A 25,554-nucleotide genomic window follows, 5' to 3' on the forward strand; every position below is an offset into this window, starting at 1 on the left:
AGTGAGAGCCATGACAAGAACAGACATATGCACACCTATGTTCATTGCAGCACTATTTATAACAGCCAAAAGATGGAAACAACCTAGGTGTCCACCAACTGAGGAATGGGTAACCAAACCATGGGACATACACACAACTGAATACTATGCAACCCTAAAGAATAACCCAGAATCTGCAAAACACTGCATAACGTGGATGAACTTGCAGGACATTATGCTGAGTGAAATAAGTCAATCACAGAAGGACAAATATTGTATTAGTCTGTTATTATAAAAGTCAAGGAAAGGTTTATCTATGGAAGGAAATTTCCTTTGTTGGTTATTAGGGGTGAGAGGGGAGGGGAGGGAACACTGTTACACAGGTAGAGATTAAGTATTGATTTGGGTGAAGGGCAATGTACCAAATGTGAGTGATCAACATGGTGGCACTGAGGAAGAAGAAGACATAGAGAGGTACACGAGAGGCACAGACACCAAAGATGAACCTTTTGCACAATATAGTACTGCGTTGTCAGTGAAGGCAAACATGGGTATACAAATGGATAGATGGGTGGACAGGCTGAACTATTAGGTATGTCTATAAAATGAAGAGTGTGTCCAAGAACATGTATAGGGTTGGCAGACAACAGTCCTATAAGTTTATATGAAATGGTCAGAATTCCCAGGTGTATAGTAGAGCTGACAAGGGACAAGGTTGTAGTCACTTCCTGGTCACAGCCAGCTACCCAGAGGGAGCGAGCAGTTGAACCTGTGGGCTCAGGACCATAGTCACAGGGGACATCAAGCTCAACTGGCATAACATACTACACAAAACATTGTTCTACCTCCTACTTTGGCGAGTAGTGACTGGGATCTTAAAAGCTTGCAAGCAGTCATCTAGATGCAACAACGATGGGTCTCTCCTCGTCCAGAGCAAAGAAGAATGAAGAAAACCAAAAATTCATGGAAACAATTAGTCCTAGCGACTGGTACACCATGCAATCTGCAGCCTATACGACTATGAAACCAGAAGAACTAGATGGTGCCCAGCTACCACTGTCAACCACTCAGAGGAGGATCTACGTAAGAGATCCTGGATAGAGAGGGAGAACAATGTAGAACAAAACTCAAAATCATTTGGAATATAAAAGAGGTGGGTAGGGGACCAGGTTTGCTGGTCTGATAGAGCCTGGTGGAACCAATGGTAGTATGGACTCTAGCTGCCCTTCAGGTCTGGAATTGAACCCATACCTGTGGCTTCCAGCCAAACAAAAGACAGGCATATGAGGTGAACATTTAAATTAGGTAGATATACTCCCTGGAGAAAACAATCATGGGAAAATAGAAGGGTGTTTAAACACAGGGAGACAGCTCAGGGGGCAGGAATGCATAGAGGGATGAACACAGGGGGAAAAAAGGTAACTATTGGGAGGTAGTTGGAGGGGAGCTGTTGCATTGTGGTAAATTGTCATCAATATCATGAGACAAAGTGTATGTAAACTTCTGTATGGGAAGTGAATTTGCTCTGTAAATTTTCATCCAAATCACACACACAAAAAAAAACCTCAGACCACCTGTCATTGTTAAAAATGAGAGCAGGAGAGGGGGAAAGAATGCTTGTCTCCTACCCTAAATGACCGAAGAAGAGTACTGCTTGAAGGGACCTAAAAGGTAACAGAACTTTGCTCAAGTCTGGGAAAAACTGAGTGAGGACACAAGAGTATGAAGATACAGTCTCTTACAGAATTTAAACTCTCACGTAAACTAACCTTTCTCCTTGGATTTCCTATCTTGTTCTCTGTCCCGACTTTTGCTCCTATGCTTGTATGATTTTCGATCCCGGCTTTTTGATCTTCTTCGATCCCGACTACGAGATCTATGTTTTCTTTCTGATCTATCGTGACTTCTGCTTCTTCGTCGATCTCTACTTCTTAGTAATTTGAAATAAAAAGAAAGCAATATCAGCTGGTATTACAAGAAAATGCCCTGAAGAATTAAATACTGTTGAATGCTTAACAAGATTAAGCAAAATTTACCCTTCAGAGACCTATGAATAGAATTTACTAGTAAAACATACTGATATTTTCAATTCTTAAGAATTTGACTTAAAATAATTTTTAAGAATTGAAATGGCAAGAACTGAAAATTATTCAAATTCTTCCTTATATTCTATTTATCTCTAATAGTGCTACTAAGGTTACCATTATGCTTTTTAAGATTCTTCTTCTGTCAAAACTAAGGAGTTCTGGTGGTATACTGCGTAAGGCATTTGGATGCTAACCAGAAGGGCAGTAGTTCAAACTCGTCAGCTGCTCTGTGGGAGGAAGATGAGGCATTCTACTTCTGTAAAGTTTTACAGTCTTGGAAACCCAATGGGGGTTGCTATGAGTCAGAATTAACTCGATGGCAGTGGGTAGGTTAGTCAAAACTATAAACAGTAAAGTTAATTTCTTATTTTCATGTTTTAAAATGGTTAGTTATATTGATTATTTTAGTTCTTATATTATATTTGATGTTGGAATCAAAAGAAGAGTAGGTAACCTTAAAGATTTACAACCCTGGAAATTCTACGAGGCAGTTCTCTCTGTCCTATAGGGTTGTTAAGTTGAAACTGACTTGGTGGCAGTGGACTTGGTTTTCCAATTTTATTAAAAAATAATCGACAATTTAAAACCCATCTCAGAATCAATGAGAAGCACTTGAGACCATCTGGGACACTTCCTTCCTAATAAGACTATGTCAAACCTCCTTAGACTGGTGAAATAGCAAAGAAGTTGTCCTGAAAACAGATCATAATTTCATAATCCATGTTACTATGCTCAACTCCACTTCAAGCTTCATTCCAAGGAGTAACCCTAATAATTACTACCATTTCCTGCGCTCACCACATGCCAGGCACATACAGGTGTTCTGTATACCTGCTTCGTCTTCTTTCGCGACTTCGTGATCGCTTGTGGTCCCGAGACCTGCTGCATCTTCGGTCAGAAGTTCGGCTCGAGTGCCTACTTCGCGAACGACTTCTCTTTCTTCTTTCTCTGTCACGAGCCCTTTCTTTCTCTCTTTCTTCCTCTTCTCTTCGTCTTTTCCTCTCTCTTTCTTCCCTTTCTCTCTCCCGCTCTTTCTCTCTTTCTTCTCGCTCTTGCTTCTCCTTTTTTAAACGCTCATCACGATCAGGCTCTTCGGTTCTTTTTCTTAACTTTTCCTAAGGAAATCAAGTTAGATTTTTAAACAACTATAACCTCGAAGACACTGTCAAACAAAAGTCACCTAATATCAGGCAAATAGTACCAACCTATGGAATTTAGTGTCTTAAAGGGCAATGTAAACACAGCAACATCATGTATGTATATGAAATTACCATTATTTGACTTAATCCTCTCAGGAATATTCTTCCCCCCAAATCGCTCACACTCAAGACTGAAGAAAATGAAGTATTCTGCCAAGAATTATCACTGCTTCATATCATTACACAAACCAGTAAAATATCAACAAGAGGTTTCTATCCCCATGTGATCATTTGTAGCTATAGTATGTTTATAAGAAACTTACTTTTAATTCTTCAACAGTAGCTTTAATTTTGGCATAGCCCATGTGTTGTTTGCCCATCAAATGATCATCGACCCGGGACTGTGCATCTCCTACTATCAAAAAGGCTCCACACACTTCACAAACTTCCATTTGTTTTTCTTGGGCAGCAAAACTTTCAATTGTCTAAAAGAATAAATTAGTTACTGTTAAGAATATCAAAGGAAAAGAGAACAAACAAATCCCCAAAAAAGTACTGTTCTTTTAAGTTTTTTTTTTTTTTTAATTAATGGAGGCCACAACTTTAGTTTGTTAATCCTAGCCAAGAAATAAATTCAGGCAAAAATGGATTGCTTTCTGACAGACCTCTTTCAGAAAGCAATCCATTTTAGCCTGAATTTATTTCTTGGTTAGGATTAACAGACTAAAGTTGTGGCCTCCATAATTTAAAAAAAAAAAAAAAAAAAATCAATTAAAATAGTTAAGGAAGAAGATGATAAGTGGCCTGGAAATTTAAAAAAATATTTATTGCATGGTCCTCAGGGAGCTCTGGTGGTACAGTGGTTAAGGCATTTGGCTGTTGACCAAAAGGTTGGTGGTTCAAACTCACCAGACACTCCATGGAAGAAAGATGGGATAGTCTGCTACCATAAGGATTTACAGCCATATGGTCTGATAGAGCCTGGTAGAACACTGAGACTATATGGCCCCTAGCTGCCCTTCAGGTCTGGAGTTGAGCCCACATTTGTGCCTTCCAGCCAAGCAAAAGACAGGCATATGAGTTGAGCATTTACCCGAGGTAAATACACTCCTTGGAGAGAATAATCATGGGAGAAAGAAGGGCTGTTTATGTACAAGGAGACAGATCAGGGACAGGAGTGCATGGAGGGATGGACACAGGGAAGATGTGACTGTCAGGAGGAAATGGGAGGGGAGTTGTTGCATTGTGGTAAATTGTAGTCAATGTCATGAGACAAGGTGTTATGTGAACTGCTGTATGGAAGATGAATTTGCTCTGCGAACTTTCACCCAAATCACAATAAAAAACAAAAAACAACAAGAAAAAGATTTATAGCCTTAGAAACCCACTGGGAATTGCTATGAGTTGGAATAGACTTGATGGCAGTGAGTCTGGTTTTTTTTTTTTTGTTTATGTGGTCCTTAAAGCAGTTTGATGACCCTTGATTAAGAGCGTTAGAAAACTGCTTCCAAAGGTTCCTTTATAGAATTAAGTCCCAAGTAATTTTCAGTGAACAGGCTAGGTAATTTAAATTGTGAGTTACTCACCGAGGTTGTGGATCTAAGTAATTCTCTCTCTTCTTTCAACTGTTCAACTAATTTCATCATTCCCTGGGCTTCTTCTACCTTTCCCTCAGATCCTAATTCTTCAATCTAAGGGGAAAAAAAGAGCAGTCAATACACCTTTCTAACCAAATCGTCCCAAGTATTGTACTTCCCAACTTTCACTAGCATGCAATGATTGTGTTGGGTTTTTTTGTTTGGTTAGTTTTATTGTTTCTGCAGCCCTTTTAGGTTTAATGAACACTTTTGATGTTTTACAGCTTTACTGAAGTAAAATTGACATTTAATAAACTGTACATTTTTAAAGTGCAGTTTGGTAAATTTTGACATAAGCCTAAACCCCATAAAATTACTGCTATCTAGATGATGAACGTATCCATCATCCTGAAAAGTTTCCTCATTCTTTGTGTAGCACTGCCTCCAACTCCAACCCCAGGCAACCACTGACCTGCTTTCTGTCACTACCAATCAGCTCGTACTCCTTTATTCCTCAATAGTATTCAGTATTGTATGTATAAACCATAAATCGTTTATCCATTTCCTGTGGATGGACATTTAGACTGTTTCCACTTTTGTTGCTTTTTTGTTGTTATTGTTGTTAATTATAAACAAAGGGGCTATGAACATTGATATACAATTCTTTGAACAGATGTGCTTTACTTTTTCTTTAAGGAGTCCTGGCGCCGTAGTGGATAAGGCATTTGACTGCTAACCAGAAGGTTGGTGGTTTAAACCCACCAACTGCTCTGCAAGAGGAAGATGACACAATCTACTATTATAAAGATTTACAGCCTTGGAAACTCAACAGGGGTCACTACGAGTTAGAATTGACTCAACGGCAGTGGTTTTTTGTTTTGTTTTTAATCTCTCTTTGGTGAATACTTAGGATTGGATGGCTAGTGCTACATTTTAAACTTTTAAAGTTTAAACTCCTTTCCAAGTGGTTGTACCATTTTACATTCCCACTAACAGTGTACAATAGTTCCCATTGCTCCACATCCTCACCAACACTTGGTATGGTCAGTTTTTTCAATGTTAGCCATTCTGTTAGCTGTGAAATTGTGGTTTTAATTTGTATTTCTCTAACAAATGACAAAGGTGCTCTGGTGGTGCAGTAGTTAAAGCATTCAGCTGCTAAGCAAAAGGCTGGTGTTTTGAATCCACTTACAGCACCTTGGGAGAAATCGTAAACTTTTACAGCCTTGAAAACACTATGGGGCAGTTAGTATGTCTTATAGGGTTGCTGTGAGTCAGAATTGACTCAATGACAATAGCACTTTTTTTGGGTAATGATTTAACAATGTAGAGCACCATTTCCTATTTATTCGTCATTCTTGTATCTTCTTTGGTTAAGTGTCTAAGTATTTTCTGACATTAATGCACATAATTCTCACCTGCTGTAAGAGTACATCAATTTTATCTGTTAGAACCTGAATTTTTTCTTCATTTTTGCCTGTTGGGCCAGCTGCCTATTGAAGATAATAAAATGCATTATCCACAAGTAAAAAGAGAAATATTCAAGCTGTCACATACCATACACAATATTTGTATCTAATAACTAAACTGCTAATTATAAATATCATAACTTATTACCCTTTATTTTCTGTTAAATATTTCATTAGTTACTAACATTTAGAAATAAAATCTTATGATTAGCGGTACATTTACTAACACAGACTGGAAAAAAAGGAATGTATTTTAAAAATCATTCTAAAAGAACACAGAATAATGAATAAGGAAGGCAAATTTTAAAATATATGGAAGTCTCTGGGTCTTCAGAGAACAAGAACACTTTACAAAAACCCATAAATTCATCTCATGCTTACCCCAGAGGACTGCTGGTTTTGAGACAATGCCAAACGAGCATGGCCTCGTCTAATTCTACGTTCTACTTCTGCAAGTAAGCTCTGTAAGTATCGCAGAAAATCTCTCTCATAGCCAACTTTCATAAAACGAGAACTCTTCTCATACCTGACAAAAAATTAGTAAGTAAACAAACATTACAACTTACATACTCATCTTAACTACTCTTAATTTTCAGCTGAAGGGTAACTCAGGTATATATATACAAAGCGATGGTTGCCCCTCATCCTAGTGAAAGGAAGCTGTATAGCACTGTAGTTGGTCAAAAACACAGATTTTATAATTAGGGAAATCTTGGCTCAAATGCCAGCTCTACTGTGTTGTTGTTATTAAGGGCTGTGGAGTCAGTTTCAACTCATAGCAACCATATGTATAACTGAATAAACACTGCCCAGTCCTCCTGTGCCATCCTCAAAATCTTTGCTATGCTTAAGCCCATCATTTTCAGTGACTGTGTTAACCTATCTCCTTGAAGATCTTCCTCTTTTTGTTGACGCTCTACTTAAATAAGCATGGTATCTTCTCCAGGGACTGGTCCCTTCTAACATGACCAAAATAAGAGAAGGGGGAAGTCTGCCCATTCTCACTTCTAAAGAGCATTCTAGCTGCACTTTTTCAAGGTTATATCTGTTAGTTCTTCTGGCAGGCCATGGTATTTTCAGTATGCTTGGCCAACACCGCAATTCAAAGGCATCAACGCTTTTCCATCTTCCTTATTCAAGGTCCAGCTTTCACATGCAAATGAGGCAACTGAACACACCAGGATTGGGTTAGGCACACTTTAAGTCTTCAAGTGATATCTTTGCCTCTTAGTAGTGTAAAGAGGTTTTCCGTAGGTTTTGTCCAGCACAATACAACATCTGATTTCGACTGTTGCTTTCATGGGTGTTGAAACAAAATGAAATCTCTGACAATTTCAATCTTTTCTCCATTTATCATGTTTATTGGTCCAGGTATGAGGATTTTTGTTTTCTCTATGTTGAGGTATAATCCATATTGAAGACTGTAGTCTCTGATCTTCACCAGTAAGTGCTTCAAGTCATTTTCACTTTCAGCAAGCAAAGTTAGGTCATCTGCATATTGCAGATTATTAGTGAGTCTTCTTCCAACCCTAATGCCATTCTTCTTCATATAGCCCAGCTTCTCAGATTATTTGCTCAGCATACAGAGTGAATAAATGGGGAAAGGATACAATGCTGATGCACATCCTTCCTGATTTCAAACCAGGCAGCATCCCCTTGTCCTGTTCGAACGACAGCCTCTTGGTCTATGTACAGATTCCCCATGAGCACAATTAAGCATTCTAGAATTTCCATTCTTCACAATGTTATCCATAATTTGTTATGATCCACAGTCAAATGCCTTTGCATAACCAATAAAACACAAACAAACATCTTCCTGGTATTCTTTGCTTTTAGCCAAGATCCATCCGACATCAGCAATATCCCTTATTCCACACCCACTTCTGAATCTGGCTTGAAATTCTGACACTTCCCTACCAATGTACTCCTGCAACTGTTCAATTATCTTCAGCAAAATTTTACTTGTGTGTCATATTAAGGATATTGTTCAGTAACTGCTACATAGTGTTGGATCACCTTCTTTGGAACATGCACATACATATATGGATCTCTCCCAGGCAGTTGTCATCCAAATTCCTTAGCATAGATGAGTGAGCACATCCAGCACTGCATCCATTTGTTGACACATCTCAATGGGTATTCCATCAACTCCTGGAGTTTTGTTTTTCGCCAATTCCTTCAATGCAGCTTGGACTTCTTCCTTTAATACCATCAACTCTTGACCATATACTACCTGCTGAAATGGCCAAACACGGACAAATTCTTTTTGGTACAGTGCCTCTGTATTCCTCCCATCTTTTCTTGATGCTTCTTGCATTGTTCAGTATTTTGCCAACAGAATATTTCAATATTGCAACTTGAGGCTTGAATTTTTTCTTCAGTTCTTTCAGCTTGAGAAACGCCAAGCCTGTTCTTCCATTTTGATTTTCTGACTCTGGGTCTTTGTATATTTCATTATACTACTTTACCATGTCTTCTCAAACTGCCCTTTGAAATCTTCTGTTCAGCTCTTTTACTCCATTTCCTCCGTTCACTTTAGCTACTCTACATTCAAGAGCAAGCTGCAGAGTCTCTTCTGTCAGCCACTTTGGTCTTTTCTTCCACTCCTGTCTTCTAAATGACCTTTTGCTTTCTACTGGAGTGCACAGTACTGAAACCACATTAACTTTCCTACAACCCCTAACCAGTACATAGAATCTCTATCATTAATTTTTCATTATTTCTTCAACGTTTTTCTTTTAACTAAACGACAAGTAAAATAAAAAAGCAACAACTTACTGTTTTCGTAAATTTTCATCATGAATTTTTTCACATGGCCCTGGAAGAGAAAGAATGAGAAATAGGAATGTATACAATATTTGTGGTATTAACCACTTCTTGCAAAAAAAAGTTTTTTAAAAAAGGAAAAAAGATCCATTTTACCACTGAATAGTTTGTAGACACCTAAATTACTATTACTGAATAGTAAAACAATGTCCACACAAGCACATGAAAATTGGTCTTCAAAGTCAATATAATGGAGAACAATTATATGATGAGAAAAAAACAAAAAAAAAAAAGAGGAAAATAGAAAACTCTTCCTTATTGCCACCAAAGAACAGTGTGATGGGTAGATCACTGGTCTGAACCACCACTGACATTTTATATACTTATTAATTTCAAATACCTGCATATAAAATCAAGTAGTGCAAGACTAGTCAAGAAGCAGTAATTCCAACTCTTTTAGCTGTTACTTCTGGAATTTACCTCCATATTTCTAAATTCTAGGTTTAATTTGCTTTTTCTTGGTTTATCAACCCTACACATCAAAATTTTAGCTTAAATCAATGTCCAGTGTTTGTATTTTGATTAACCAAGTACTTTTCAGTACCTAACCAAACAAAAGGTACATTATGATGACACTTCTAATATACCTCATACTCTTCTCAGAATTATTATTTCTCCTTTTCATTTCTTTAGCTTTCTATGTAACTATTTGCAAATTCTTTTGAACAACTGCAACTCAGCTATAAAAATTAATCTCAATACTAATTTTCCACAAGACTCAAAATATTTCAGAGAATCAGTTTCCATGAGTTTTCTGTCCTGCTTTAAAAACTGGGCTGCTTATTTTCTAATTTTGCAATACAGGTGTCATCCTGAGAAATTTCTTTTCTGCTCTGTATCGGATGTAGTTCGCTGGGGCTCTTGTTTCTCTCCTTCTTGCCCATGCTCTGGTGGAGTTTCCCGAGAAAAGGTCCACACTGAGACCCTACATGCCTGAAAATGTCTTTTTTCAACCTCATACACTGATGTCTGACTACAGAGATAACCTAGGTATAATGTATCTGCCCAGAACCCTGATGGTGTTTCTCCAATGTCTTCAAGCTTCCAATGCTGTTACTGATAAGTCTGAGGCCATTCTAATTCACAATCCTGTGATCTGCCCCCAACTCTTATCCTCGGTAATCTGAAATTTCACCATGATGTGCTTTTACATGGATCTCTTTTTTCACTCAGTGTACTGAGCGCTTGAAGATCCACTCAATTCAGAGACTGATACCTTTCAGTCTACAAAATATTTTCCCCGTGGTATTTCTTTGATAATCTCCTCCCTTCTGTCTTGCCTATCTGCAACCCAATCAGGTATTAGAGCTCCGAGGCTGATCCTCTCATTTTATTTTTTAATCTTTTCTGTCCTATTGTCAATATTCTGGCAAATTTCCTTCACTTTATTTTCAAATCTTTCCACTGATTTTTACTTCAGATTTCTCCTGTTCTAATTTCTAAAAATTTCCTTAGAAATTTTTTTAAAAGCTCTCTTTTTATAGCATACTATTCTTTCTTATACAGTATTTTCTCTTATCTCTCTGAGGATATTAAGACTTTTTTTTTTTTGTTCTTCTGCTTTCCATATTATCTCTAATTCTACTAAATTCTTTTTTTCTGTTGGTTTTGGTTAATTTTTCATGTTCAAAGTTTTCTTCACATGGCTGGTTGGTGCTCCTTGGATGGCAATTGATTTTTAAAAGATACCTCTAAAACCTGACTGGAAGTTGGTATGCATAGGCAGTGTTTGTCAACTAATGGGCTTTACCATAGGAAAACCAGGTAGTAAGACTTTCTTTTGGAGATTCCCAAGGATTAGTACCTGTAGATAAGTTCTTTGGAATTGTTTGTTCACTTCTCTAGAGAAGAATCATCTTATCTTCTGGCTGTATTCTTCTAGGAACAGGGCAGAAGAAGGGGACAGGGGAACCCCACTATTTAGAATACAGACTCAATTTTACCTTTCATAGTCTCATTTCTTACTCATGACTGCCCTGTGTTGTGTCTGGAATCCCAGTATCTAGACTCCCCTAATGTGTCCCTAATGAACCAAGGAAACCACTGTACAAAAGGAATTAGCCTCTCTCTTAATGCATCCAGAATGGTACTTAGTTAGACTATACCATCCTTGGCAGAACTTAGAAAACACTCATTCAAATCACAGTTTACATTATTCTGTGGTTCAGATAGAGTCACCCTAGTCCAGTTTATCAAAAAATAACCTATTTTTCAGTAAAGTATAGGGGTTAGGAGGGAGGATTTACCAAATGCACAGGACCTGTGAGTTTCATCAACTAGACTAGTGGTTCTCCAGGGTTTTTTTTTGCTATGTCTGGAAACATTTTTGGTAATCAAAGTTGGGGTGGGGGTGGGTGAGGTGCTAGTGGCATCTAGTAGGTAGATGCCAGGAATGCTACTAAACATCCTATCATGCACAGAAAGCTCCCTACAACAAAGAATTATCCAGCCCTACATGTCAACAGCATGAAGTGAAACCCTAAACTAGACAAATCTCTCTTCCTTTCAGCCCCATAACTCAACCCTGCCTTCTATGGTACCTGGTGCCTCCAAATTCTGAGCCTGTCCAGAGTTCTGCTGATCAAACACTCGCTTCTGTTTAGTATCCCCTTCTGCAGGCTTTTAGAGTACAGGTTTCTCTGCTTTGTTGTTGTTACTCCTCCATCCATTTGCCATCTTCCAAAAATTTGTTGGCATCTTAATGTTATCTCCTCTTCCATTTACAGTTTTTGTTTTTTAATTTTCATTTTTGTGGGTTTTTGGGAGGGAGTGGAAATAAACATGTATGTTTAATTAAGTCACCATGTTTAATCAGACTGACATTTATTAATACATTAAAAAATCTAAGCCAAGAAGCAACAAGTTATGAGCAAACCTTTAGAAAAAATAAATTCCAGAATTATAAAGGACCAGTTAAAGAACACAAATCATAAATTTGATGAAAGTCACACAAAATGCACTTACCAAGATCAGAACGAGTATTTGTGAACAATTCCGCAGGACAAAAGCCACAGAGATAATATTTACAAACCTAGTAAAGAAAAACAAAGTACTTAACTTTTTTAATTGCTCAGTTTAAAAACTGTATTAGAAAATGACATCAAACAACTATTTACTCATTTGTTTGACCTTTGCATCTTTAAATCAAGTAAGTACAAGAAAATTGTCATTTGTTAAACTGTATTAATTAAGCAAATTAAGTAGTGACTTTCAGACTCCTAGATTTCATAAGAGAAAAATGCGCAGGGCTGACAAGAGTTACCACCATTTTCTACTATGTACTTTTATCCCATCCACTCCCATAATACCAACAAATATGGGAAAGACATCCCAGAATAACAGGAAATTTTATTTTATTTAAAAATAGAAAGAAAACCCAACACAATCTTTATTGCTCTGATCTTGTTATAGACCAGGGTCAAAGTACAGATCAGGATTTTAGAAATCACCATGTAAATCACAGATATCATCAATCTGAAGAAATATCGTTCAGTATTTTCATTTAAAAATTCTTGTAAAAGGTCTTAAGAATTAAGTTCATTTAAAAAAAAAAAAGAAGTAAGTTCATAAACAACACAGGTTTAGTTTTATGTCAGTATTATATGGTCCTTTGTCTTAGTATCTTTATAGTATTATCCTTTTCTTTCCAAGTTCTTCTAATACTTAAAAGATTACTCTTTGCGACCTAAAAATTGTTCTTAGAAATAAATTATTTAAAAATGAATGGTTAACTTTTAAGTTATCTTCAAATCTCATATGAAATGTTTTTATAGCTATTAAAGTCTGGTTTATTAAACGTTGCATTCACTTTAAACGTACTGCAATAAAATATCAATGACAATTTTCAATTTTAAAAAATATTTCCTTTAAAGAATCTTATCTAGAGGAGGAAGGACAGGGGCAAACAGTCTACCACTTTCACCATGTATACCTATAATCTTTCAGGCTATTAACCGTGCTTCCATGGACCCCACAATTATTTAACAAATTACCAAAATTTAAAGCATTTTCTGGCACTGGATGCAGTGCTGAAAAAAATGGCACTCTAAACAACACTAGAGGGCTAAGTGGAAATTGGCAGCATCCATGAAAATGTAAAATTCATTCCTTTAACCTAGTTATTATCTTACTCGGACTTTATCCTACACCTGGCTTAAAGATACACATATTAGAATTAGAATGTTCATGGCAAATATGCACCAGGAAACAAACAATTCAATTACGGTCAATTCATATATACCAACCAGGAAAAATTCTCACAGTACATATGAAAAAGTTGTTTAAAAAACAAACAACAAATACATAAATTGCTTATGCCTATAAATTATTAGGAAAAGTCTGGAAACATACATACCAACTTTAAAATTGTTTTGGGGGAGGATTTGGTGGTGAGGAGAGGAGGAAAGGACAGACCTTCTACTTTCTACATCCATGCTAAATTTGCCTCTTTTATAGTAAGAATGTTTATTTCATAAAAAACCCACTTTCATGGTTCTAAACTCAGAGAAACCAAACTAGTAAAATCAAGTTCCTAATTAATGGAATCAAATGTTTATATGAGAAAGCATTTAACATGAGGAAGATTTAAACACATGGCAGGGGGGATAAAATAAACACAAAACATTTAATTGGGGAAATGCTGAGACACTTAACAAAAGCCATCCTTTTTGTAAGTACTTACTTCTTCCAACACCCTCCTCCCCCAAGAAAACCCAAACTGAGCTGATTCCAACTCACAGGGACTCTATAGGACACAGGAGAACTGCCCTGTAAGGTTTCCAAAGCTGTAAATCTTTACAGAAGCAGACTGCCTCATCTTTCTCCCATGGAGGAGGTAGATTCACTGATTCAAATGGCTGACCTTTTGGTTAGCAGCTTTAACCACTGCTCTTTTCTTCCAACACAGGCACTCTTTTTTTTTTTTTTTTTTTTAATTAATGCCATAGTATTCCTCCTTAGGTTTGTGGTGTTTTTTTTTTTTTTAACTGTGATTCGGGTGAAAGTTTACAGAGCAAATTTTTTCCATAAAGCAGTTCACGTACACTTTGTCTCATGACACTGACTGCAATTTCCCACAACGCAACAGCTCTCTTCCCACTTCCTCCCCATAGTTGCCTCTTCCCTGTGTCCAACACAGGCACTCTTGAACTCTGGTCATCAATTCAGAGCTCTTTCTCTCACAAAAGCAAACTATTTCAGTACTTTCATCTTTCTATACTTACCTGAATCTAACAGTAAGCAATATAATTCTCTCTTGATTGAATCAAAAATTATCAATACTGTGCAATTTTTGTTAAAATGCTTTCTCAAAATCAGCAGAATGTCTGTCCAGTTGTTTCATGCCTAACATTCAGATCAGCTAAAGTTATAAAACCTAGCAAAGCCTTCAAATTATTAAGTCACATATACATGTCTCTACAAACTTCCATAAATATAGAACCACAGCTAAATCCTGTATTCTGTAGGATGCCATAAAGATCTTGCTTCTTTTGGTAAGCTACTAACACCCTTGGATAGGTTCAAGGTGGCTCTAACAAATGTTAAATTCCATTTTCCAAACAAGTCAAAAACACTATGTATTTATTCAATACATCCAGTAGCTAAAATACTGGAATTTTTAATTCATCACATTGGTAACAGTCAATCTGATACTCAATGACAGAGACTTTAAAATGTTTTATACTTAGTTGAGTTGAAGTTATTTTTAATAAAAGAATTTATAACAAAAAAAATATTGTTTAATGTTTCAGGTATACTATGATTACTTTCTACAGCCATTCATTCCCAGGCTTTTATTACATATACATCTTTGCAGCCATGCTCATGCTCTATTTATTGCCTACACAACTTTCAATGCAATTTCAATTATCCACAGCAGCCAGACAGTAAACCTCTCTCCTGCTTAAAAGCCTTCAATTGTTTCCCAATGTAAAGAAGTTCAAACCTTAAAATGAGTCTTACAAACACTGTTAAAACTATCTATCTACTGCCCCCCAACAAAAAACAAACAAGGGCTCCAACTGTAACACTGTAATTTCCCAGATGCACAATTTTCTCCAGGTAAGTAAGTAATATTTGTCTTCTCTCCCTCCCTTAGGCTAATTCCTATAAATTCTTTAAGTCCCAGTATGCAAGGGTCGGGAGCTCTGATAGCGTAGTGCCTAAGGCACTTGACTGCTAACCAGAAGGCTGGTGGTTCAAACCCACCAGCCACTCCTTGGAAGGAAGATGGGGCAACCTACTTCCGCAGTGATTTGTTGTTGTTGTTGTTGTTATATGCCGTCGAGTCAGCCCAACCTTCCTTCCGTAGTGATACTGCCTCGGAAACCCAAGGAGGGGTAGCTATGAGTTGGGTCTGACTCGACGGCACGTAACAACAGTATCAACATGCAAGGGTCAATCTGATACTTGATGACTGATACCTGGTGGCACAATGGTTGTGAGCTCAGCTGCTAACCAAAAGGTTGGTGTTTTGAACCCATCAGCCACTCAGAGGGAGAAAGATGTGGCAGTATGCTCCTGTAAAAAATAACAGCCTTGGAAACCCTATGGGGGCAGTTCTACTCTGTCCTATATGGTTACTAAGGAGTCTAAACTTGAGTTGTTGTTGTTGTTGTTGTGTACCGTCGAGTCACACCTGACTCATAGTGACCCCTCCTTGGGTTTCCGAGGCAGTATCACTACGGAAGTAGGATTGCCCAACCTTCCTTCCGAGGAGTGGCTGGTGGGTTTGAACCGCCAGCCTTCTGGTTAGCAGGCAAGTGTCTTAGCCACTATGCTACCAGAGCTCCTAAACTTGAGTAGACAGCAGTGAGTTTGGGTTTTTCTAGGATGTAAAGGTCACTTTTAGGAACTCTGGTAGCGTACTGCATAAGGCACTTGACCACTAACCAGAAGGCTGGCAGTTCAAACCCACCAGCCACTCCTCCTAAGGAAGGTTGGGCAATCTACTTCTGTAGTGTTATCGCCTTGGAAACCCAAGGAGGGGTTGCTATGAGTCGGATCTGACTAGAGGGCACATAACAACAACAAAAGTCACTTTGACAGTACCTGAGTCACTAACTTTCCCTAATATCCCAGTCGGGGTTAGGTACTCGTCTTGCTTGCTCTCTATATCCTGTTATTTTTTCCCCATTGTGGCACTCATCCCACTGTTATGAATGCATCTTTACTCCTTCATATCCACCACTAGACAGACCACTGGCTCCCTAAGGCCAACTGCTGTAACTATTCTGTTGTATACACCGTAAGAACAGTACACTTTTGTTGAATAAATGAATGCAGGAATTGCCCCCAACTTACTGGTAAGAAATGATGGGGAAATTAAAAAATAAAGCACTATATTAATTTTAAAAAGTCCCTTTGTTAGGAAATCAAGTCTAATGATGTTTAAAATATAGCTCTAAAACAATCTTTATCTAGTACAAAACCAAAGTCACTGTCATCAAGTTGATTCTAAATCACAGCAACCCTATATGATAGAATAGCAGAACTGCCCCCATCTTTCTCCCACCCAGCAGCCAGTGGGTTCAACCACCAACTGTTCAAATTAGCAGCTGAGCACTTAACCACTGTGCTTCAGGGCTCCTTTCTAGTAGTATAGCTACTGTATCTTCTCTCACAAAACACTGAAATTTTCCTACATGGACCCAAGTAAAAATACAAAGTACTCTCACTGGACAGGAATTTACAATCGCATGCTTTGCTCATTACTGCCGTTGTTTGGGGTTAGCAAAGCAGACATAAACATTTATAATGCAAAAATATCAATAATCTCGAGCAAACGCAAAATACAAACAGGTAAGAGTCGGTGTCAATGAATGCCTGGAACATTAGGAAAGCTTATTTAAGATGAAAATTACTATCTCTCAGATCCAGAGGTAGCAATCTACAAAGCAACTGGAAATGCCTAGGAAGCACTACTAGCCCTAGTAAAGCATTTGCAGAGATTTGACCTTGATAGCAGTTATGCTGTTGTTGTTAGGTGCCACTGAGTTAGCCCACTCACAGCGATCCTGTGTACAACAAAATGAAACTGTGCAGTACTGCACCATCCTCACAATCTGCCACACGTGAGCCCGCCATTACAGCTGCTGTGTCAATCAATCCCATCGAGGAATAGTGTACATATACACTATCACAAATAAATAAGGATTGATAATTTACATTACGGATCCGTCCTTCACTTAAAATCAAGCTTCTCCAAGTAAACTTGTTCACATATCACTGATGACAAAACTCATAGCCATCAAGTCTAGTCCAACTCATAACGACCGTACAGGACAGAGTAGAACTGCCTCATAGGGTTTCCAAAGCTGTAAATCTTTGTAGAAGCAGACTGCCACATCTCTCTCCCAAGGAGTGGCTTGTGGGTTCAACTGCTGACCTTTTTGTTAGGAGCTGACTGCTTAACCACTGTACCACCAGGCCTCCTTGACCCACGAAAGGAGAGAGGAAAAAACACAGTACTGGAACATACTACAAATTTATTACCAACTAAAAATTGTGCAAATCTGTAAAATTAAAAATCCAGGACTAAGAAGGGTAGGTCAGGAAACAGTAGTTCACAAGCTTAACAGGAGACTGCTAAAAATTACAAGGAGTGAGATTCAGGTATCTATATTTAAAACAAGCTCCATGAGTGATTCAGGGACTGCTTGTAATGATATGGAAAAGTCTCCATGTCAGTTGTTAAATATCTAAAGGTGTCACAGCAATGGAGTTTTACTCTAATGTTCCATCTTTCTTTTGGCATTTATTTATCCCTATTCCACCAGCAAGGAGCTCTAGTGGTACAGTGCCTAAGGGATTTGACTGCTAACCAGAAGGCTGGTGGTTCAAACCCACCAGCCACTCCACAGAAGGAAGACTGGGCAATTTACTCCCGTAAAGATTTACCACCTTGGAAACCCAAAAGGGGTCACTTTGAGTCGGAATCAACTTGATGGCAGTTGAGTTTGGTTTTGTTTTATTCCACCAGCAGTTTGTGGGGGAAAAGATCTGGTGACCTGCTCCTGTAAAAATTATAGCCTAAGAATACCTATGGGGTAGTCCTATGAGTTGTAACTGACTGGATGGCACACAATAATTCCAAAGGAAAACAAAAGAACTCCACCCAGCTGAAATGGCTTTTCCTATCTACTGGGAAAAGTGCATGTTGGCAAATAAAAATTTCTAGATAAATTAGGAATGTAAAATTATTTTGAAATAGTAGACCTAACTCAGTCATGGTGAAACCCTTAGATCATGGGCTGGGTTTGTACATCCCTCCAGGATTACAGTAACAGCCAACCGCACAAGGGTATGCAAATGAACCGGAAGTGATGTCATGAGCTTTCCAAGCTTTATTATACCCTACAATAATTTTACTTAGAAGAGGCCATGTGCTTTGTTCCTAGTTAACACCACCAACCTTTCCCTGCAGATATGAATCTGAAATACCAGTAATTGATTTTTTTCAAATCTAGAACCAATGCAATCTGTCACTAAAGCCATAAAATATTCTGGTGACAAGGACTAAAAACTGAAAGTAAAGCAGATTTATTATTTTCACTTACATAAAACCCAAGTTGCTATTCTGACAGCCCTGCCATTGCTAATATCATAAACTCATCACATACAGTACCACCACGAAAACAGCTTCCTCACAAACATATGCTGTTCAAAGCCAGAGGTATAGACCTAACAAGGCTGCTCAAGTTAGGAGCAACACGATCAAAATCATTTTTCTTTTCCTACTCAAAACACACAAATGTCCTATTTGTACAGTAGATGAATCCTAATGTACCCCCCCTTCAAAGCTTAGATTATGTTAGGTGGGGGGATCTATTTATTTATTTATTTAGTTAGTTAAATAAAAATCACTTCATGGTGACAAAGATGCCTAGAAAGGAAAGGGTGAAGACAAGTAAAGTAATGAAGTTACCTAATTACTATTCTGGGAGCTCTGGTAGCATAGTGGCTAAGACACTTGCCTGCTAACCAGACGGCTGGCGGTTGGAAGGTTGGGCAATCCTACTTCCGTAGTGATACTGCCTCGGAAACCCAAGGAGGGGTCACTATGAGTCGGGGCCGACTCGATGGCACATAACAACAACATAACAATTACTATTCTGATACGTGGGAAAAAGCTCAAAAGCAAACAAACACTTCTTATTTCTACTTTGGAATCAGATGCTAAACGACTCATCTAACGTCAGCTTGTCTTCCTACACACCTCCAAAGAGGTATTTTACTCTGATCAAAGCCTATTTGAAAAATTAATCAAGTAATTTTTAAAAAGCATACTTGTTTAACTGTTACTTTTATATTTTCATTAGCAGTGCTTTAACATTACCAGGTTGGTTGGTTACAATCGCAAGCAAAGTAAAAGCAAACTCTACATCTATTCTTCAGGAAAGATCTAAAACAAACGTGACACTGCTTGTTCGAAATCAGATTAAAACACTCACAACACGTAACAGCATTTACAGAGAGCCAGTTTCAGAGTTGTGGAAAGTGAACAACACTAGATAGGTGAGATTAGGTTTAGTTTCGCCATTTACTCGCCAAGAGACCTCGGGTAAGCCTCTCAAGTCTCTCACTTGTGAGACTGGGGTTACAGTAGTTACCCAAACTTACAAGGTTAAAAAGGATCAAAGGAGGTAAGTGGGTAGGTAGGTGGGTGTGTGGGTGTATGTGTGCAGGGAAAACCTTGACCACCATCTATATGAGGGGTTTATTTTACGAGAACTTACTGCAATCAGTATTTCTAGCACCACGGTAAGCATTATTCAAATTATTACTCATTTTACATTTCTATTTCCCCTCATAAGCGTCGAAACCGAACCATTACTAAACTAAGATACTGACATGATTTGTTACCACCAATTCTGGTCAAAAAATTCAGTCTAAATACGACGCTTAAGCCAAATAACGGAAGATTTTGCCCTTTCCCTTTTTTCATAATGAGATGCAAACTCCTGAACCTCTAGCACTAATAACATACTCATATCCTCCCTTTCCCGCGTTTCAAAGCCTCCTTAAGGTACTTTTTCAATTCGGCCAAGGAATCTCTTTGATTTCCACGGTACTAGAACAACAACAACAAATCATCCCTTATGCCTAGATCGGGGCGGACTCCTCCCTCCAGAGCCATCAATCTTAGTTCTCTCCCGCCAGCCGGCCAGACAAAATCGACCCCGGCAGCGCCCACCGGCCCCAAATAGCACCCCGGGCCCAGCCCCAGCCCGCGCCTGATCCCCCTCCCCCACGGAACCCGGGCACAGGCGCAAGGCCCGCGGGACTTACGCTCTCGTGGTCCCACCGCACGTTGCTACGCTTCTCGTCCGGGGCCAGGTTTCGGTCCCGGCCCATTAACTCATCCAATAATTGCGCAGCCGAAATCATGGTGCTTTTTTCGGGCGGCTGCTCCCACCAGCCCTGGCACCCGTCAAATAAAACACCAGCAACACCGCCTCCAGCCTCCTTGGCCCACTCTCAGGCCAAAAAGCCTCCTCTACTGAGAAGCCGATAAGACAAAATGGCCGCCGCGCGGGCGTCTTCCCAACATGCCGCGCGCCCGCGCGCGCGCGCGCGCCCGCAGGGTCGCGCCCAATCCCGGCGGCAAGAACAAGCCCAGCTTCCGCCTCTCCGGGGGCCGGACCCACCAAGGCCGAGCCTGGACTCCTCCCCTCCAGAGAAGGCCCCCAGCCCAGTAGAGCCTGCACAGCCTAGGGACTTCGCTGCACCGGTGCTCTGTCGTCCCTAGCTTTTTCTCGGTGAGAAACAGGAATTTACGTCTTGAAGCTTAGACTACTCTCCGAAATGGAGAAAAAGACAGCGTCTCCTTTTGTCCCACGCGGTGCGCACGGTGCCATCTTCAGTGGAAGAAACTAATGATCAGCACTCTGATTCTGTGTTCCAACTCCATTTTCCTAATCGCTGCGCTCACCACCTCTTTTACCTAGCTTTAAGAATTTCACACGGTGGGAAAACAAATCAGGGAGAGATAAATCGCTTTCCACAAGGTTACGCGGAATATGGAGATTCGGTCCTAAATTTACTGTCTCCCAGTCTGGAATTTTTTTTTTTTTTTAATTACTGATTCTTTTATTTAACAATCATCTCAGTACTGTGCTTTAAACTAAACTCCTAACTATTCAGAGTCCTTGCTTCCACAGACTTTATAGATTAGTGAGGGAGAAAAATAACGAAAGAAATAAAGCCACAAGTATGTCAATACAAATTGTGGTAAGTATTGTAGTATGGTTAAGCCTATGGACTCTAAACCCGAGTGCCTGGGTTCATAATCCCAGCTCTGTCACTCTGTGCCTTTATTTACCCATCTGTAAAATGGGGCTTATGATCATAATAGCACTACCCCACACAACGTGCTATTATGAACACTGAATCGATACAATGTAAAGCACTTCTGCTGGCTCAGTGGTTAAGCGCTCGGCTGCAAACGGAAAGATTGGCTTTTGGAACCCACCAGCCACTCCTCTGAAGTCTGCTTCCATAAAAATTACCCACTGTCACCAAATCGATTCCAACTTACAGCGACCCCTATTGGGTTTCCAAGGTGGTAAGTCTTTACGGTAGTTAGCCGTATCTATCTTCCATGGGAAGGCTGGTGGGTTTGAACCACCAAACTTCTGGTTAGCAGTCAAATGGCTTAGGCACTGCACCATCTTGGAAAACCTTTGAGGTATTTCTACTCTGTCCTCTAAGAGTCGCAATGAATGGGAATTGACTAGAGCAACGGGTTTGGTTTTGGTTTGAAAGCACTCAGAATAGATCTGACACATTTTAAGTTCATTTACTCATTAGCTATTATCATGATGAAGGGAGAAAAAAAAAAAAAAAACAGGATGCTGTCATAGTAATAAAAAGGCCTTTCTTTGGAAATGACTCAAGACCTAAAAGATCAGGATCCAGCCAAGCAAAATGCTTTCATTCATGGGAAGAGTTCAAGGCAGAGAGAGCAGCATAATATATATCAAGGCCATTTTATTATATGAAATAAAACCCACTGCCATTGAGTCAATTCCAACTCATAGTGACCTCACAGGGTTTCCAAGAACTCTGACTGCCTCCTCTTCCTCCCACAGAGCAGGTGGTGGGTTCAAACCACCAACCTTTTGGTTAGCAGCTGAATGCCGTAGCCATAGCTCCACCAGAACTCCTATATGGAATAATATTAATCATTATTGTAAATATATCTAGAATTGGCGGTCCTATGTAGCTCATAAAGTAGCCTGAGGATGTAAAACATTTGAGTATCACTGCTTTAGGAGCTCTGGTAGCATAGTGGCTAAAGCACTTGACTGCTAACTAGAAGACTGGCGGTTCAAACCCACCAGCCACTCCTTGGAAGGAAAGTTGGGCAATCCTACTTCCGTAGTGATACTGCCTCAGAAACCCAAGGAGGGGTCGCTATGAGTCGGGCCGACTCAACTGCACATAACAACAACATCACTGCTTTAGACCTGGATCGAGAAGGAGCCAGCAAAGGAGACTATGAGGGAAAGCCAGAGAGGTAAAAGGAAATCTAGAGAGTTCTTTCTTTGTGTGAAAGAACCCACACAAAAATGTATTTCAAGAAGGTGAAAGTGATCAACAACAAAAACAAGTACTAAAGGGCTGGTAGGAGAAGACTAGAAAGTATCGACTGCATCAGTTGGGAGCCAGACTGGTTGGGGTTGAAGAGTGAAGGGGAAATGAAGAGAAGTGGTGATTGAACAACTCTTTTTGAGAAGGGAAACAGCAAAATAGAGTGGGAACTGAAAGGAGGTATGAGTCAGGAGGCTTTTTTAAACTGGGAAATTAGATTATGTTTAATGTCTAATGATGCAATAGGAGGTGGTGGAAGATAAAGATAGCTGAAGTTCTAAGGTTTTCAGGAGGCGAGAGAGTAGGCTGTAGGACATACTTGGAGCTATCGACCTTTGCTACAAGAAAGGACCCTTTACTCCACTGAAACAGATAAGTAAAAAATTAGCTTGAGGATTTACTGGTGGGATATAGGGGCTCCTGATGGACAGCTGCTATTTTCTCAATGAAACGTTTATTGAAGGCACACCATCGCCAATACTATCACCACCACCACCAAAAAACGTATATACCACGAACCATGAATAAACAGGACTTATGAAAACTTGATTGCAAATTTACAACTCCTGACCACTAAAACTTTTAAATCTAATTATCTCATTTATTCCTCAAAAAAGAGAGTTTTTTGTTTGTTTGTTTTTTCTGTTTTGTTATGAGAAGATTGGGGCGCTTAGCTGCTTACGCTGCCATCTTGCCTCCCAATGCTTTCTCGTTCTCATTCCTGTGCTCTGTGCCAAGAACTGGGTTAGTGGCTGGGAATACAAAGATATACAAGAATCGGTTCTCAGGGAGCTTGTGATCCATGAAAGATAAGAATGTGACATAAAACTATAATTCAGTCCTGAAAAGAAAATACCAAATGCCTTTGGGTCACAGAGGTAAGAACACTTGACCCAGTCATGCCCTAGGAAGGTCAGAACTGGGTATCTATTACCAGTGCAGAATATAAATTCATTCATTCATTCTTCATTAATTCAACCAGTTTCAGTGTAATCTGTGTCATATCCACTGCTGGGTATTGGGTATCCAGAGGTAATAGTAGTCTTTAATAACAGATCAAAATGTCCAGGTTACATACTTTTTTTTTTTGGTAGGTTATATTAGTTGGCTGTGTGTTGATGATAGGAAGGTGTTCTGGTTACCTAGTGCCACTCTGACAGGAAATATACTACAAATGGGATGGCCTTAGCAAACGGGAGTCTATTCTTACAATTTGGAGGCTTTAAGTCCAAGTTCGAAGTGCCAGCCTCTAGGGGCTGGGTGAAAGCCCCTCAACCTTGGGGTCCAGCTCTGCCTCCTGCTCCTGGTCTACTGGAGCTAGAGGCGTTTCTTCACTCAGCTGCTAGCTGCTGAGGCTGAGAAGCCCCAAGTTTGACAAGTAAAAAGGCACAGTCCCGATGCTACCAAACCACATGGCAGGCTGTTAACTTAAATCCATTGCAAGTCCCAAGGTCGGCAGAGCATAGCAGGCTGCTGAAAAATGACAGCAACATGTAGGGTTCAAGCGTGCTGTAGGCTAGAGACCATTCCCAAAGGCTTCTCCTTATATACAGGAGGCAAACCACATCCCAAAGGCAGCTACTCAGCCGCTTGTGGTAGGTAGATCCCATCATGGAGTTGATTGCCAGTCTCATCATAGGGATTACTACCACCAGCTGGCCAGCCAAGTTGACACACAAACCGAACTACCACAGAAGGGAAACAACTTAATCTTATCAGCCAGTGGTCTCCAGCCCCCATTCTATGTTGTTGTTGCTAAGTACCATCAATTTTATTTTGACTCATAGTAACCCCATGTGACAGAGAAGAACTCCCCATAGGGTTTCCTAGGCTGTAATGCTTATGGGAAAGAGCTCTGGTGGCGTAGTTGGTAAGGCATTTAGCTACTAACTAGAAGGTCAATGGTTCAAACCCACCAGCTACTCCATGGGAGGAAGATGAGGCAATCTACTTCCATAAAGATTTACAACTTTGGAAACCCAGTGGGGATTGCTGTGAATCGGAATCAACTCCATGGCAGTGGGTTTGGTTTCGGTTTTAATGTTTATGGAAGCAAATTGCCAGGTGATCTCCTGAGGAGCTGCTGGGTGGATTTGAACCTGCGAAATACAGATGACACAACCTTGCTTGCTGAAAGTGAAGAGGACTTAAAGCACTTACAGATGAAGAGCAAAGAATACGGTCTTCAGTATTGGTTATACCTCAACATGTAACAAAAAATCCTTACAACTGGGCCAGAAAGCAACATCATAATAAATGGAGAAAAAATTGAAATTGTCAAAGATTTCATTTTACTTGGATCCACAATCAACACTCATGGAAGCAGCAGTCAGGAAACCAGACAACGTATTGCACTGGGCAAATCTGTTGCAGAATACCTCTTTAAAGTGTTCAAGAGCAAAGATGTCACTTTGAAGACTAAGGTCACCTAGATCAAGCCATGGTATTTTCAGTTGCCTCATATGCATATGAAAGGTGGACAATGGATAAGGATGACCGAAAAATTAATGCCTTTGAATTGTGATATTGGCAAAGAATACTGAAAATCCCATGGACTGCCAGAAGAACAAACAAATCTATCCTGGAGGAAGTGTAGCCAGAATGCTCCTTAGAAGTGAGAATGGCCAGACTTCATCTCACCTACTTTGGTCATTTGGTCAGAAGGGACCAGTCCCTGTAGGACATCATGCTTAGTAAAGTGGAGGGTCAGAGAAAAAGAGGAAGACCCACAATGGGATGGATGGACACAGTGGCTGCAACAGTGGCCTCAGGCACAGCAAGGATTGTGAGGATGGTGCAGGACTGGGCAGCGTTTCATTCTGTTGTACACAGGGTCGCTATGAGTTGGAGCCGACTCAACAGCACTTAACAACTATCTTGCAGA

At 39.6% G+C, this 25,554-nt stretch overlaps 1 protein-coding gene across 1 annotated transcript in view; it reads right to left on the minus strand.

Annotated features, from left to right (window-relative positions):
* The window catches only part of LUC7L3 (LUC7 like 3 pre-mRNA splicing factor), a 31,874-nt gene extending 11,409 nt beyond the window's left edge, over positions 1-20,465 (minus strand). The window contains exons 1-9 of the mRNA XM_007941873.2: positions 20,367-20,465; positions 12,042-12,108; positions 9,030-9,069; positions 6,633-6,777; positions 6,201-6,275; positions 4,792-4,896; positions 3,529-3,690; positions 2,898-3,181; positions 1,749-1,909 (exon numbers count right to left, since the gene is read on the minus strand). Coding sequence (XP_007940064.1) covers positions 1,749-1,909; positions 2,898-3,181; positions 3,529-3,690; positions 4,792-4,896; positions 6,201-6,275; positions 6,633-6,777; positions 9,030-9,069; positions 12,042-12,108; positions 20,367-20,465 — 1,138 coding nt within the window. The remainder of the gene's footprint in view (positions 1-1,748; positions 1,910-2,897; positions 3,182-3,528; positions 3,691-4,791; positions 4,897-6,200; positions 6,276-6,632; positions 6,778-9,029; positions 9,070-12,041; positions 12,109-20,366) is intronic.
* Between the last annotated feature and the right edge of the window lie 5,089 nt (positions 20,466-25,554).

The sequence above is a fragment of the Orycteropus afer genome, unplaced genomic scaffold (assembly GCF_000298275.1).
Source record: "Orycteropus afer afer isolate SDZICR_OR568_19922 unplaced genomic scaffold, OryAfe1.0 scaffold00085, whole genome shotgun sequence".
Taxonomy (NCBI): domain Eukaryota; kingdom Metazoa; phylum Chordata; class Mammalia; order Tubulidentata; family Orycteropodidae; genus Orycteropus; species Orycteropus afer.